This window comes from Podospora pseudoanserina, chromosome 3 (assembly GCF_035222485.1).
Source record: "Podospora pseudoanserina strain CBS 124.78 chromosome 3, whole genome shotgun sequence".
Taxonomy (NCBI): domain Eukaryota; kingdom Fungi; phylum Ascomycota; class Sordariomycetes; order Sordariales; family Podosporaceae; genus Podospora; species Podospora pseudoanserina.
In genome coordinates this window covers 2,209,124-2,223,662 of record NC_085922.1, presented here as the reverse complement: position 1 = coordinate 2,223,662, position 14,539 = coordinate 2,209,124, and the positions used below count along the sequence as shown (strand labels likewise).

Genomic DNA, 14,539 nt, shown 5'->3' with positions numbered 1-14,539 from the left:
GGGGGGTAGTGCCCTGTCCAGCCGCGGTCGAAACTGAACTGGACCATCGCGGAAGCTAGCGATGCTATTCGTAGAACCCCCTGACGCTAAAACACGATGGACAAGCCCTGGTCGGGAAAGATGAGCGAGCGAGCGAGAGAGACGTTGGACTTTTTTTTGCTTTTTTTTGTTTTTTTTTCCCTTTCTGTTCTCTTGTTGCTTGAAGCAAACGCGTCTTCTTTGGCGTAACGTGGAGAGAGATTGACCTGCAGGCAACCTCTGGATCTCACTCTTTTTTCGACTTCAGGCGCATTCCAACACGAGGCACACCTCCACCGGACCTGGGGGTCTGATCTGGGGAACGGAGTGGAAGGGGTCTTTTTTCCAGGGTTCCCAAAGGGGACCGTTGATTGTCGATCGATGCACCACCACAGCCGAGCAGATCCGACAGAACCCTTTGATCATTATTACGGAGTATATCACGTATAGGTATCTACGCCATTTATTATGACACGGCATCATGGGCGTTGTTCAGCTGTGATATTCATTGCTTATATATATATATATATATATATATCTATAATATCCATGGGAAACAACAAGCACAGAGTCAAATTCCCTATATCACGCAGTAGTATGTGGTGTGATGGCCCCCCCTTTTGGCCGCACCACACCTCACTTCCACCCGTGGGGAGAGGCGTCTGCAGTGATGGCAGCCTCCAGGTACCTTCGATAACGCCGTGCGAGGTAGGACAGGCCCAGAGAACTAGATACGGAAGCCTCTCTGTCACATGGCATCTTGATCATGGCCTTTTTCTTCTGACTGTGACAAGCAACGGTTACGCATACACGGTGAAAACACGATCAATTATCATGCAGGGGAAACAGCAGGAATCACCTCTCTATCTGTCCTCTCAGCTTCAGCGGCAGGAAGCGACGGTAAAATCGAGATCGTCTTCTTTTGCGCCTGTTGATAGACAATCCTCGACGGGCAACTTTTGCTGCCGATATCCTTGCAAGCGCCCCCCTCCTCCCCGCCCCCCATCCTCCATCTTTTGCCCCCCCTTTTCGTTAATAAAAAAAAACCCAAGCCCAACAAACTTGACGCCAGACGCCCGTCGGGAGCCGGCGTCGTCGACGGAGACTTTTTTTTTGCCATGTCTTTTTGTTTCTGGTACAGTACACGACATGAGGTAAAAGGCTGACGGCAGCTCCCCAAATCGCTCGCGCGTTGGAAACACGAGATATATACCTTGTAACTCGTCGTTGTTGAGATCGTGTTCCCGATACGCTCGGGTACCTTCTCGAGCAGCATCATCAAGTGTTCAGGGGTCAGCGTGTGAGGTGGGGAGAGGGGTTCACAAACCAACCCAGGGTTCTCCCACCACACTCACACCCAAAACCCTCATTCTTGGCCCCATCAAGGTGCATTATTGCCCTGCTGCTTTGCTGCCCAGTTGCTTTAACAACCTCAAACTCTCAACTACATACAACCTTGATGATGATGGTGAAGCTGCCGGCAGCTCCGATGCCCAATGTTGAGCCCATCGTCCTAGATCATAATGTCAAGGCCATACACCAATCCCGGCCTCTCCTGAACTTTGACGGTTCCCCATCAACAATGCACACACGTATGCACACACATATGCACATGCAGAACCATCCCAATCAAGCAACTCTCCCATATCTAAACTCATGCAGGATCTGGATACCTGTTCATCTCAACCTTTTTTTCTTCCTTTCGGGCTGAAATCTCGGAAGAGGCACCATCAATACTAAATAACACGAAAAGTTTGCTCCTTCTTTCAAAGCCTCGGTCTGATGATATATTTCCACCCAGCAGCCCCAGTTCACTTCCTAGTGGATGCGGCAGTGTAACAAGAGACGGCACGGCTTGGGGGAACGAAACCCAAACCCACCGATCCCCAGCGTTTCAGCCATAGCACCTTGTGGTGGTAGGCACGGGACAGTCACAAAAACCAAAAAAAGACAAGAAGAAAATAATCAGGTTGATATCATTGGTTCAGGTTGATTACTGACCTGGACCTTGTACATAGGTGAGAAGTTTATACCAAGTTGGACCTGGGAGGTGGTAATTCAGATCTGGGAGAACATGGATTGATCTGCATGGGTGGATGGATGTCACTTGCTGTAAAAGCAGAAAATTGACATGGTCGAGCAAGGAAATTGGTTGAGAGATGCTACATTATACCATCATGAGCAGAGTACCCTAGTGCCCAAGGCAGACACTACCATCATTGTTATTTTATCACCTGTAATAGATCCCATTGTATTAACGGTCATACCAACCGATCATGGCTTTTGGAGGAACTTGCAGACATCGACACTACGCCTGCAACCGTAAAAAGGAGACTGCGCGGGTTTCAAAACTCCAAGCCCGTTCTTCACCACTCAAAGCAGGCTTGTTCGTTGATTTCATATATGGCGCATACACCGTCAACTATCAAACTAAACAGAGGCCAGAGGCTGGCGGCCTTTGCTGTAGTGTCCCATGATAGGTGCACACGTCGCGAAATAAAAAGGTTGTGGACAGCGACGGACGTAGAAAAAGGCATCCCAGGATAACGAAAAGCAATCTGACAAGACCTCTCGACGACTTTATATCTCAAGCCGTATTAACTTTATGTTCAAGGCATGTTAACTGGTTTGAGGGCGTACTAATTATTTTTGCAGGCCTATTGATTGTCTTTGCAAAGCTCTCCATCGAATACTCTTTAGCTTTTTGGCTTACAAAGCCGTGTGCCATATATGAAAAAGTCGCAAAAAAGGATCAAAAAAAAACAGAGACTTGAGAGTACTCGAACCAACTACCTACCGTGAAGAGGTCCAGTGGGTGTCCTCCGGACTCCTGCTCCTGGGAGCATACTCAGAATACCGACCACTGGGCTAGGGGACCCGAATGAATTTGGATGAACTAGCTACTTCGCTGTAGCAAGAGCAGACCTGGGGTCTATATTTCCCACCGCTGAAAGGTTGCTCCCGCCCACCGTAAACCACATTCACCAACCATTGCCAAACCCGCCGCCCCATCAGTCAGTCACTGTTCTCCCTGACCCATCCCCATCCTCATCCATCACACCTTACTAACAGCACCACCCTCCCTCGGCCTCAAAACCCTGGTCCCCAACCTCCCCGTAGCCAAACTCCCCCTCCCACCCCCCCTCCCCCCTCCACCCAATCTGCAAAACCCCAAAACCCTCCTCCCCTCCTCCTCCTCCTTCCCATCCCACTCCCCTCCTCCTCAACAACAAAGACCACCTCCTCCCCTTCCCAGCCCTAAGCACAACCTTCTCCCTCCCCCCTGCCCCTCCCCCAGAAATTCACATCCCTCCCCTCAACCCCTTTTCAGCTCCAAGCCAATCTCCTCCATAAACACCACCTCCCCCCCACCATCCCCCCGTCTCCCCCCACCACCCGAGTTCTCAATCTGCGCCTCCAAAACCCACCTCCTATTCCCCTGCTTCCCCAAACCAAGCGCAGAAGTCTTCGTCCGCACAACCAACAACCCCTTGCAAACAAACTGATACAACTTCCTAAACATCCTCGCCCTCCCGCTCGTCGACGTAGCCTCGTAGTAACTAACCTGCACCACCAACGTGTGCGCCCCCTCCTCCCGTAGATCAAAACTCACAATCTTTTGGAGTGTCCCACCCGGGCTGAGATCTGTTCCCTCGTCATTCCCGGGGGGTAGCAGCGGGATGAGGGTAGGAGAGGAAGGCGTCTTCATCTCTGCTTCGATCTTGACATCCCGGATCGTCTTCACCGACAGGGGGGGACCGCCGTCGATGGGGGGGGGGATGTCATGATTCGCGCAGAGGGTGCAAGAAAAGGTTGTCCCAACATATGCCGAGCCGAAGCTTGGGGGGAGGGCGAGGATGGGGGAGAGTAAGAAAGGGGTCGGGTTGGTGCTGGAGGGGGAGTAAGATAGCGAGGCGGGAAGGGGAGGAGGGGGCGTAATGGAGGAGGAGGAGGACAGAGGTGGTGAGAGGGGGTATTGAGATACGAGAGATGGTCGGGTCAGACTTCCCCATTTGTTAGTCGACACCCAAGATATAAAAGTTGGATAGGGAAGAAGACGTGCCGGAGAACCTTGAGGGACACCGAGTGAGGCTCCTTGACCGCCGCGTCGGAAAAGTGACGCTGGTGACTCATTTCGGGGACGGGATTCGATGAAAAACGTTATATCGTGAAATAGGAGAATATACCAGCCGCTTCAACAGGGGATGGCAAGGGCAACCGTCAGATGTGAGTTTGTAGGTTGAAGCTGCTGGATGAAGGTGACACTGCGGCCCGGCGGCTGTGTGGGGAAAGAATGGAGCTTAAAGCTCCCCACACACTCAGGCACGGAGCTTGGACTTGACCAACGGCACGGCCGGGAGATATCATGACAGCATGAGGAAGGAGACTGACTACATGTAAAACCAAGGCTTCAAAATGTTGCAAAAGGCCTCTCAACTATCTTCAAACTCCTCTTCAATAGCTTGGAAGGTATGCGGACTATCTTCAATGGCAAGCCCTTCAAAAATAACGGAAAGGCCTTCGACCATCATTCAAGGCATATTCACGGTACTTGAAGGTGTTTGACCGTGCTTGAAGGCGTGTCAAGTCTGGCCAAGGGGCGTCCTGACTATATTTTAGAGCCATAGTAACTAATCTACCGAGGCATATTGACTATCGCTGAGGGCGCCCCCCCCCAATTCCAAAAAGTAGGTAGTTTCCTTTTCTTTGTTCATTGCCTTCTCTAGAGCCCCGGAGGTGGAGGTTGCTAGACAAAAGTTAGTCAAGCGGCTTCTGAAGCGAGCAGAGAGAATCATACCGCGCTGTACATCCCACCAGAGGTGCCTGGGGGTCCTCCTGGTGGGGGAGGGGGAGGAGCCGAGGAAGGAGGCGGTGGGGGAGGCGCCGCATCGCTTGGTGGAGGAGGAGGGGGGAGATGCAGATGCACCTGGGGCAGCGGGGGCTTGCTGTGGTTGGCTTGCCATCCATTGCTGGTACATTCGCATGTACGCTTCATACCCTCCATACGCCGCGTACGGATCAGCACCAGCTGCCGCGCTGCCGTAGTACTGCATGTATTGCGCGTACTGAGCGGCGTAGTCAGCCGGGTTCGTTGCTGTGGGAGTGCTGGCCGCTGGTGCAGGAGATGCCGAAGAAGAGGCTGCCGGAGGGGCAGGGGAGTTGCTGTAACTATGACTTTGGCTGTGGCTGCTGTTATGGTGACTGTGACTGTCGCGGTTGTATGCTTGACCATGGAATGAATCGCCACCACCTCGACCGCCGCCGTAGCCACCACCACCACCACCTCCGCCGTTGTAATGTCGCTGGGGAGGAGGCCGACTCTTGAATGCTTCGTACTCCTGCTTTACGTTGTCCAACAGATCCTCGCAGAGCTCCTTTGCTTTCTTGACCATGAGCGGATCGGGGCCGGCAACATGGAGGTACATGTCCTCTTCGCTTTCACGGCCCGTGGAGGATTCGATGTATCCGGACCCGCGGCCCTTGATCTGAACACGGCACCCAGTTTCCGACTGGATATGCTTGACGTATGCGCCACCGTGTCCAACAACCTGAGCGCGCAGGTTGAAACCTGGGACCGACTCGAGCGTGATTGCTATCTTCTCCTCGGGCCATTTGCGCTGTACATGGTCAGCAGATTCTTTCACAACAAATTCGATAGTACTTACTCGGCCAAACTCGTCACGCTCGACCGGCGGCTGCTCGGGGTTGTGGCGGCGCTGAAAGCGGCGCTCATCGACAAGTTGGGGGAGTTCCTGCTTCATCAACTCCTCGATCTTGGCCACTGCCTTGTCCAAGCCTTCCTTGGTCGTGGACGTTACGTGGAGGTAGAGAGGAGGGTTCGCCGGCGTGGCCATCGACTTGTCGGGAAAGTAGCTTCCGCGAGTGGTGACATCTTGAAACACATGTGGTCAACCGTAGTCCAAACAGAGTAGCAGAGGTATCAAGTGTGGGCGTACCGGCACCAGTTTCATCTTTAATCTAGATCAAGCAGCCGAGGTTAGCAGATGCAAAAGTGGGTGTGCCTGTGCGAGCTATCGAGCTTCCAGTAAGCAAGACTGTCCCGCACAAAAAGCTTGGATATTGACCTGATGGTGTATCAGTAGGCAACACAAGGAGTTATTTACCATTTTCTGGGTCGAGCCTTTGGTCAGAAGGTAGCGGTTGCGCAGATCGTTCACTTCGATGTCCTTGATAAAGTCGCCATCGGCAACATACACCTCCCCGTTGAGGGCAGGTCCGGCGCTTCCTTCTTTGCCGGACGACGCGGACCGGACGGGTGGGACATCGACATGTTGGATGCCCTTGCGGGCCTGTAGCTGAGCGTTGATCTTGGCAGCGGCGGCGGCTGTTGGATACGTTAGCATAGGAAAGAGGATGGAGAGGCTTAGGTGTGTCAAGGAGAAAGGAAAAGAGTAAAAAAAACTTCAGGACCTACCGGCAGCAGCAGCGGGATCAACTGGGGACTTGGGACCGGTGGGCGCGTCGCGAGGCCGAGAAAGAGGGCTGCGCTCACGTTCGCGATCCGAGTCGGGCTTGCGCCCCGGCGGCGAACGGGATCGACGGTCGAATCTCGAGGGACGGCGAGGCTCCGGCTCGGTCTGGTCAAAGCGAGACCGCTTCGTGCTACGTCCGTCCATTGCGCGCGCGTTTCGTTTCTCTCGGCGAGGCACAGGTGTCAAGTCGCAGGTGAAGAAGGACGGAACGGAGGGACCGTATCTGTTGCGGATAGACAGGCGAAGTTGAGGACTGGCTGGGCGAGACAGAAAAGTAGCGCAACGGAGTTGGGATCAATAAGAGGTTGTCGAAGTGTCATATAATGAAGGCCCTTGGACAGCTCCAAAGTTTCGGTTGCGCAGAAAAATGCACGAGGCTCGCCAGTGGAAGGATGAAAACGGGGCGTTATGTTGGACAGTAAATGGAGACTGATGCAGAGCATGGGCCCTAAAACATGACAGTCAATAGACTTTCAAAGACAGCCCGATACGAAGTAGACATACGAAAAGACAGTCAATAGATCTTCAAGCATTCGTCAGCTATCATCAAAGGCCTATTGGCTGTTTTCAAAGATATATCAACAATAACTTATCTTCAAAGGCCTTGAGATGATATTTTGTCCACGACGCGGAGGTACACACTGTTCCAAATACTGTGTGGCCGATGAGGACCAGGGACCCTGGAAAACGTCCGGGTGCCTGTCTGCAGACAGAGATGCCCGGAAATGGACGGCCGGAGGAGGGTTTAACCGACCTTCCGGAACCATCACCACTGAAAACCCCACCACCTCTCACCGAGTCCGGAGCCAAGCGCTGGCTAGCGGCCATTGACCAATGCCAGTTGAGCCAGTTGAGCTCAGTTGAGCTGTGACAGCCAGCCATTGTGGAGGGTTTTCGCGGTGTGCACGCCGGACCTGAGCGCCGATTCGGTCAGTCACTTTTTCCTCTTCAACCCTTTCCTTCCCCGGCTTCCCGACATTGTGGTGACTCAGCTTGTTGATCCGCGAAACAAACACCCCATGTTGACGTCGACAGCTCCTTCAGATTGACGATAAACAAACCTGATCGACCCCTTCCCCAGCAAAACGAACCTGCCCGGGTCGCCAACCCACAGCTAGAGATGGCCTCCCGCTGCCTCTTCGCTCCCTCCAAGAGGATAGCGACGCAGGCCCGTGCCGGCCTCCTGGCGCAAACCGCCGTCAGGCACAGCTCCGGCAAGAGCTCCTCCACCTCGGCCATTGCCTACAAAGCCAACCGTCGCCGGCAGGCACCCCTCCCCATCAGCGACCAGCCCCCCTCGTGGTCAGCCCAAGCAGCCGTGTCCAACATCCTCTACGAGACCCCCACCCCCTCCGTCGCCCCTCCGAAGCGCCATGTCCTCAACTGCCTCGTCCAAAACGAGCCCGGCGTCCTCTCCCGCGTTTCCGGCATTCTCGCCGCCCGCGGCTTCAACATCGACTCCCTTGTCGTCTGCAACACCGAAGTAGAGGACCTCTCCCGCATGACCATCGTGCTTACCGGGCAAGACGGCGTCGTCGAGCAGGCCCGTCGCCAACTCGAGGATCTCGTCCCCGTATGGGCCGTTCTGGACTACACAAACTCTGCTCTCGTCCAGCGCGAGCTTCTCCTCGCCAAGATCAACATTCTTGGTCCCGAGTACTTTGAGGAGCTCCTCGCCCACCACAGGGAGATCACGGCTCCTGCTGAGGCTGCCGAGGCGGCCCCTGCTGCTTCTGAGCCTAGCTTGGAGGAGGTGTCGCAGGACTTCCACCCTAGCAGGCTGGTTGTCAGCGAGGCTCTGCGTCACAAGCATGAGCATCTCAAGAATATCACTTATTTTGCTCATCAGTTTGGCGGAAAGGTTCTCGATATTAGCACTAACAGCTGCATTGTTGAGATGTAAGTGACCCCCCTTCCCCCCACTTTTCATTATCAGGCCAAGCTTTTTCACTGCTTGGTTGGACCTTGAGTCGCCCACCCCCCCCTAAACCAGTCGAACAGTCATTAATATGCACTTCTTTAAAAACAGTTCCGCTAAGCCCGAGAGAATCGACTCCTTCCTCAAGCTCATCGCTCCCTTTGGCATTCTCGAGTCCGCCCGCACCGGTCTGATGGCCCTGCCTAGATCACCCCTCTACGGTCCTGATGAGCAGGATCAGCACGTCAAGGACGCTGACGAGGTTGTCGATGCCAGCACCCTCCCCCCTGGTTAAAACAACCTTGGTAGTAATAATGAAATGGGACGATTTGCTTTGATTCTGAGAGTTCTGGGAGAGCTACAAAAAGTGTTTACGCGGGTGTTTTACTTGTGAGGCGTGTGGGTGGAACGGCGTAGAACCGAATCTAAAGAGGAAATTGATACCGAATTTGAATTGCCCAGATTATTTTGACATCTTTCTCAAATCGCTACCCGTGATATATAACTTTTCTGTTTCCGTACGCCTCTCTCCAGAAAAAAAAAGCCATACGCTCCCTAGCCCCCTGATGTAAAACCAACCAAGACACTTTTTTTGTAGACCCCCCTTCTACCTCATCTCAACTATCCCAAATATTCAGAGAATCTTGCCCTTGTTGACCACAAACGCCTCGAGGGCAGCTGTGTCAAGAGTTGTAAGCTTCATCTCACAAAAAACGGGTGACAATGTTCAAGGGTGACTTACCAACCGCAGCCCAAAGCCTATTCTCGGCCTCTGGAAACACCAAACTCCTGCTCTCGTCATAAAAAACAGCATCGTCCACCTCCTCGGGATGCCTAGGCAAGCAGTGCATAAACTTCCAGTTCGGCTTCGCCCCCCCGCGCTTGGCGAGCTCATGGGTGATTTGATACCCCCTGAACGCCTCCAACCTCTTCTTCGCCTCCTCCTCCTGCCCCATGCTCACCCACGTGTCCGTGACCAAGATATCCGCGTCCTTGATCGCCTCTTCAGGGATGGTCGTTTCGGTCAAGGTGCCTGGGTTGGAGACGCCTTGGGCGGCGGAGAGGATGATGGATTTGATGTTGGGGGGGATGCCGTAGCCGGTCGGGGAGGCGACGGAGATGTGGACGCCCATTTTGACCGAGGCGATGGCGAGGTCGAAGAGGACATTGTTGCTGTCGCCTACCCAGGCGATTTTGAGACCTTCGAGGCCGAGGGAGGAGGAGGAGGGGGTGGAGGAGAGGGACTCGTGGATGGTTTGGAAGTCGGCGATGGTTTGAAGGGGGTGGAAGTCGGAGGAGAGGGCGTTGATCACGGGGACCGAGGAGGAGGCTGCTAGGCCGGTCACGTCTGAGTGAGGGCCTACGCGGGCGACCATGCAGGAGGTCATGGAGGAGATTACTACTGAGGTGTCGTGGAGGGATTCGTTGACCTGGGGGTTGTTAGATTGGGTACAACAGATGTAAGAAGAAAGAAGGGGGGCTTACGCCGAGCTGGATGTCATCCTTGCCTAGGAACATTGGGTGGCCGCCCATGAGCTGGACGGCGGCTTCTGTTGATACGCGGGTTCTGGTGCTGCGCTTGGAGAACATCATGGCGACGGTCTTGCCTGTCATAGCGCCGTGGAGGGGTTTTGGTGGTGTCTGGCCGGCGGCGAAGGCATCTTTGACGGCCTTTTTGTGAGAGGAGGCGTTGAGGACTAGTCTGGTGAACTCGGCTGGGGTGAGGTCGCTGATGGACATGAGATGCCTGGGCTGCGACCCGGAGGCAGCAGAGGAGAGGGAGCGAGTCTGGAGGTGAGCCATTGTTGTTTTCAGTGTGCGGAAGCCAGCACGATGCATCATGACGAGTGAGAAGGGTGGGTGGTGTATTATCGAGAGATCTTTTAAAGGGAGGGAATGCCTGGGAGTAAAACAAATTCCTCTCTCTTTGGCTTGGGATCAGATCTCGATGACTGGTAGTGGGGAGTGGGTGGGTATCAAACGGTTGAATTCTGGAATGAGAGGTATCTTGCGATTGCCTCCTCTTTCTTATGGGGAAATTGGTTGACGAGGGCAACAGGTCGTGAGTCAGTATGCAGGTTGGACCAAAAAAAAGGAAGATGCCCAGACGGGGGGACCTTGATGACTTGTATAAAAAATAAGGGTCCGGTAACCGGTCCCGTTGGAAAATTGTATGAGGTCAGTTGGTCTGTCTGACTCTATCACCAAGGCAGCATTTGTAGAATTCTGTGTGGTCATGGGAAGATCTCGACTTCAACTCTGTCTTCTGATTGAGGGCACCAATTGGCTTCGAGCTGATGCTTCCTCTTGCTTCTCGCCCAACATTTGGCTCAACATGGTGTGCTCCTTGAATCGGAGGCATCGGCGTTTTGAGTTTTGCTGGGATAGGGCTCGCTGCAGGATGACGAATTGCAGCTGTTTGACTGGCCGTCTTCTCCCCCGCGTTCGGGACCTGTTCCTGGTCTCGCTTGCTCAAGGCTGGGCGCCCGTGCCACACACCTTCTTTTGTTAACTGACCAATGACCTCTCATTGCTCAACTGAGCGCCACACCTCTGGCCGCGTGGGCTGTTCCCGCCCTGCCGTTTCCAAGGCACGCAGAACGGAGGCAGCAACAAGGCGGACAACCGAGCGATGTCATCCAGCCCCAACCTTATCTGCACATAGCTCCTCTCTTCACTTCCTCGACATCACCATAGGTCTCTCATTCTTCAACGACCCATTCCGCCGTCTGTTTTGCGGTTCTCTCTCTCTCTCTCTTCCATCACTATCGATAGCTGCGGGGACCTGGTGACAACACCTCACTGGCCATGTCATAGGCCAAGGCGACGATAAGCACCATCCCTGTTGTCCCTCGGCGGACGGCAAGCAATAGCTTCTTCCCACCGCCCAACCATTCAACCCAACAGCGCCTAAATCCCATCGACATCTCGAGTGTCATCATGTCAGACTCGGAAACGACGCCATTTCTGGCTGCGTTGAGCAGTCCGAAAGCCGCCGATCCCGATGCGCGAGTGATGGACGAACAATCAGAATCAACACCTTTATTATCGTCAAGCGCAACTCGGCGCTACGATGGCGAGGATGATGACGTACGAGACGAGACAGCATCTGTTGCTGCTGGCGAGACGGACGCCGTCTCGGTCAAACCGACAAAAGACAGATCGATACCGAAGCCTTCACTGATCGCTGTGATTGTACTGTCACTCTTTGCGCTTGGGATTATGATTGGGGCTTTCTTTGTGCCCGCCGCGGTGGAGGAGTACGCCAAACAAGCGATTGTTCTTGAACCGACGAATCTGTCGCTGGTGTCCATCACGACCGACGGTGTACGGGCCAGAATCCAGGCGAATTTCCGCCTTGATGCGCAGCGTGTGGAAAACGAACATGTTAGACGGGTGGGCAAGGCTGCTACATGGCTGGTTGGAAGTATCGGGACGGAGGATACCAGGATCAATGTCTACCTGCCAGACTATGACAACATCTTGCTGGGAAGTGCGGCAGTCCCTTCGATGGATGTTAGTATCGCCAACGGCCAGAACAACGCGGTGGACTTTGTTGCCGATCTCATCCCGGGCGACGCTGAGGGTATCCGAACGATTGCCAATGAGTGGTTGGAAGGAAGGCTGGATACGGTTCGGGTGCTGGGAAAGGCTGATATTCAGCTGAGGGCGGGAATGATTCCTCTCGGAACGCACTCTATTGCTGAGTCGTTGACATTTGAAGGTCAATCCCTCTACCGCACTTTCGCTTCGTTGTACTTTGGAGAGAAGTCTCTCTTTTGAAAATGATTACTGGATTGCCTGCCCCAACCATGAACATGTTGCTGATTAGTAGTGTAGGCCACGACATGCCCCAGCTGCCCGCTTATAACATCACCAGGCTCAACTTTAAGGAGATTCCCGTGCCTGAGCGAAGCACGTCACACGCTGAGCGGTGGGCCATGGGTGTGGAGGTCACCATCAAAGCCTTTAACGAGTACCCAATCTCGGTCGATATCCCCGAGCTTGGATTCGAGATTCTTGTCCCCGGATGCGGAACAAATGACGCTCCCATCGTCATTGCGTCCGCCATTACTCACCGCACCTCTGTCAAGTCCCGCTCCGAAGTTGCTGTCGATGCCGATGGTGTTGTCGACAAACTGCCTGAACCTTTGACTCGCGCTTGTCCCAACTCCAACTCTTCACCGCTCGATTTGCTCTTCGAAAAGTTCCTTGGCAACGAAACAACGACCGTGCTTGTTCGAGGCCGACAGAAGCCCGACGGCGACACACCAGCCTGGCTTGCTGATGTCCTGTCCAGCATCACTGTGCCTGTGCCATTCCCAGGACGATCGTTTGAAAACATGATTCGCGACTTCTCCTTGACGGATGTTCACTTTAAGATGCCAGATCCAGCAGCCGAGCCTGACGACCCCGAATCCAACCCAAGAGTGTCGGGCACGATTCGGGTCATCGCAGGGCTTCCGGCGGAGATGAACTTTTCTCTCAATGTCACCAATGTTCGGGCCAACGCCGACGTTTTCTACAAGAAGGACAAGCTTGGAGAGCTGAACCTCAAAGAGTGGCAACAAGCAAACTCGACCCAGTTCCCCGCTACTGATGGTGGGGAGGCTACCCTCAAGATTCAGTCTCGGATTGTCGATGCGCCACTCAACGTGACAGACGCCGACGTCATGACTGATGTGATCGCAGCTTTGCTTTTCGGAGGAAAGGGTGTTGAGCTCGACATCAACGCGCTCGTCGATGTCCAGGTGCAGACAGTCCTCGGTGGCATCGTTGTCAAGGGGGTGCCCGCCGAGGGCAAAATCCCAGTTAAACGTCCGTATCTACTCTGATCATCACCACACTGTTAGTCGCCATTGGTCATCCATGATTCCATTCCGCGCTGGCAGCTCAACCGACCATCTTCGTGGGGCACCGTCACTGACATTACCTTGGTCAATAGCTCTTGGAAAGAACCTCCCCGGTCTTGCGGAACCCAAAGTTGGCAACATTGAAATTCTCGACACGACGCCTGATTCGATTTCACTCCGTGCTTTGGTCAACATTACCAATCCTACGCCTTATACAGCACATATTCCTTTTATCAGCATTCGTTTTGAAAAGAACGGCACAACACTGGGAGAAGCCCAGGCAGAGAATCTAGACCTTGGTCTCGGAAACAACACCAACATCCCCGTCTTTGCCAAGTGGAATCCCATCCTCGGCGGCAAGAAGGACGGTCCCAAAGTCGGCCGGGAGCTCATCTCTCAGTATCTGTCGGGTTACAACACCACCATCACGATCCGCACCCACGCTGGCACGATCCCCTCTCTCCCCTCCTTGGGGGCGTCGCTCTCGAGATTAAACTTTACGCTCGACGCACCGAAGCTGTCTCTGCCCGGCAAGTCGGAAGACGACAAGACGCACTTTATTCGGGATGCGACGTTTCACCTCTGGTCGTCGACGGCGCAGTTTACGCTTGTGAGCCCGCTGAAAAAGAATATGCTTTATATAGAGTATGTCAACGCCACGGCGCTGTATAACCATACGGAAGTGATCGGGACGATTGAGTATGACTTGCCGTTTGCGGCGCCGCCGGGGGAGAGCAAGACGCCGAGGTTGCCGGTGGCGTGGGATTTGGACAGTGTGGGGTATGATAAGGTCGAGGAGGCGTTGGGGGGGAGGATGAAGCTGGATGCGAGGGCGGTGGTGGGGGTTAGGTTGGGGAGGTGGAGGGAGAGGGTTTGGTATTGGGGGAGGGGGATTGGGGCTGCGGTTAGGTTGTGATTTTCGGGGGAGGATGGTTTGATTTGCATATTTGGGAAGGGACTGGGATGGCGTTTGGCTTTTGTGGAGTTATGTAACTGGGGGGGCTATGAAGGGTTTGCTTGATTTGGGGACACGATGAGACGACAGGGAGAGTAAGTACAGGATGGATATCAGACCTACAATGAGTATCAAGGGGGGGCGTGTATATGGATTGGGTTCGGAGTACACAGTTGTTTTTCTTTTTGCTTTTTTAGGGATACAATGGCACGAATACAGAACAGTCCTTTCCTTTGATCACACCCCAGTTGCCTCATGAATGTCTAGTTTTGGTGTAATGTATCGATTCTCTTTTAATATG

The 14,539-nt window shown here is 53.8% G+C and overlaps 5 protein-coding genes across 5 annotated transcripts; 2 read left to right on the top strand and 3 right to left on the bottom strand.

The window, feature by feature from the left end:
• Nucleotides 1-3,334: 3,334 nt before the first annotated feature.
• On the bottom strand, nucleotides 3,335-4,152 carry QC764_306470 (uncharacterized protein; the record flags this gene model as incomplete). Its single annotated transcript, XM_062945752.1, has 2 exons — nucleotides 3,335-4,022; nucleotides 4,100-4,152. 2 exons carry the CDS (start codon nucleotides 4,150-4,152, stop codon nucleotides 3,335-3,337), a joined length of 741 nt encoding a protein of 246 aa, XP_062801780.1.
• A 230-nt stretch (nucleotides 4,153-4,382) lies between these two features.
• QC764_306460 (uncharacterized protein) lies at nucleotides 4,383-7,426 on the bottom strand. The gene is made up of 6 exons (XM_062945751.1): nucleotides 6,455-7,426; nucleotides 6,144-6,364; nucleotides 5,976-5,997; nucleotides 5,685-5,911; nucleotides 4,817-5,636; nucleotides 4,383-4,765 (listed from the first exon to the last, which is right to left on the bottom strand). Exons 1-6 carry the CDS (start codon nucleotides 6,654-6,656, stop codon nucleotides 4,650-4,652), a joined length of 1,608 nt encoding a protein of 535 aa, XP_062801779.1. The 5' UTR covers nucleotides 6,657-7,426; the 3' UTR covers nucleotides 4,383-4,649.
• On the top strand, nucleotides 7,202-8,901 carry ILV6 (acetolactate synthase, regulatory subunit). Its single transcript, XM_062945750.1, has 2 exons — nucleotides 7,202-8,411; nucleotides 8,542-8,901. Exons 1-2 carry the CDS (start codon nucleotides 7,633-7,635, stop codon nucleotides 8,723-8,725), a joined length of 963 nt encoding a protein of 320 aa, XP_062801778.1. The 5' UTR covers nucleotides 7,202-7,632; the 3' UTR covers nucleotides 8,726-8,901.
• On the bottom strand, nucleotides 8,874-10,838 carry ARG3 (ornithine carbamoyltransferase). Its single transcript, XM_062945749.1, has 3 exons — nucleotides 9,916-10,838; nucleotides 9,173-9,860; nucleotides 8,874-9,108 (listed from the first exon to the last, which is right to left on the bottom strand). Exons 1-3 carry the CDS (start codon nucleotides 10,270-10,272, stop codon nucleotides 9,065-9,067), a joined length of 1,089 nt encoding a protein of 362 aa, XP_062801777.1. The 5' UTR covers nucleotides 10,273-10,838; the 3' UTR covers nucleotides 8,874-9,064.
• QC764_306430 (uncharacterized protein) lies at nucleotides 10,669-14,485 on the top strand. Its single transcript, XM_062945748.1, has 3 exons — nucleotides 10,669-12,154; nucleotides 12,271-13,248; nucleotides 13,376-14,485. Exons 1-3 carry the CDS (start codon nucleotides 11,371-11,373, stop codon nucleotides 14,197-14,199), a joined length of 2,586 nt encoding a protein of 861 aa, XP_062801776.1. The 5' UTR covers nucleotides 10,669-11,370; the 3' UTR covers nucleotides 14,200-14,485.
• The last annotated feature ends 54 nt before the right edge of the window (nucleotides 14,486-14,539 follow it).

Coding starts and splice junctions, on each gene's coding strand:
- QC764_306460 (XM_062945751.1), bottom strand. CDS start 6,656: ATGGACGGACGTAGCACGAAGCGGTCTCGCTTTGACCAGACCGAGCCG. Junction 6,365..6,454: donor TGATCCCGCTGCTGCTGCCG/GTAGGTCCTGAA, acceptor CGTATCCAACAG/CCGCCGCCGCTGCCAAGATC. Junction 5,637..5,684: donor AGCGTGACGAGTTTGGCCGA/GTAAGTACTATC, acceptor GACCATGTACAG/CGCAAATGGCCCGAGGAGAA.
- ILV6 (XM_062945750.1), top strand. CDS start 7,633: ATGGCCTCCCGCTGCCTCTTCGCTCCCTCCAAGAGGATAGCGACGCAG. Junction 8,412..8,541: donor AACAGCTGCATTGTTGAGAT/GTAAGTGACCCC, acceptor CTTTAAAAACAG/TTCCGCTAAGCCCGAGAGAA.
- ARG3 (XM_062945749.1), bottom strand. CDS start 10,272: ATGATGCATCGTGCTGGCTTCCGCACACTGAAAACAACAATGGCTCAC. Junction 9,861..9,915: donor AGGATGACATCCAGCTCGGC/GTAAGCCCCCCT, acceptor AACAACCCCCAG/GTCAACGAATCCCTCCACGA. Junction 9,109..9,172: donor TAGGCTTTGGGCTGCGGTTG/GTAAGTCACCCT, acceptor CTCTTGACACAG/CTGCCCTCGAGGCGTTTGTG.
- QC764_306430 (XM_062945748.1), top strand. CDS start 11,371: ATGTCAGACTCGGAAACGACGCCATTTCTGGCTGCGTTGAGCAGTCCG. Junction 12,155..12,270: donor TGAGTCGTTGACATTTGAAG/GTCAATCCCTCT, acceptor TTAGTAGTGTAG/GCCACGACATGCCCCAGCTG. Junction 13,249..13,375: donor GGGCAAAATCCCAGTTAAAC/GTCCGTATCTAC, acceptor CTTGGTCAATAG/CTCTTGGAAAGAACCTCCCC.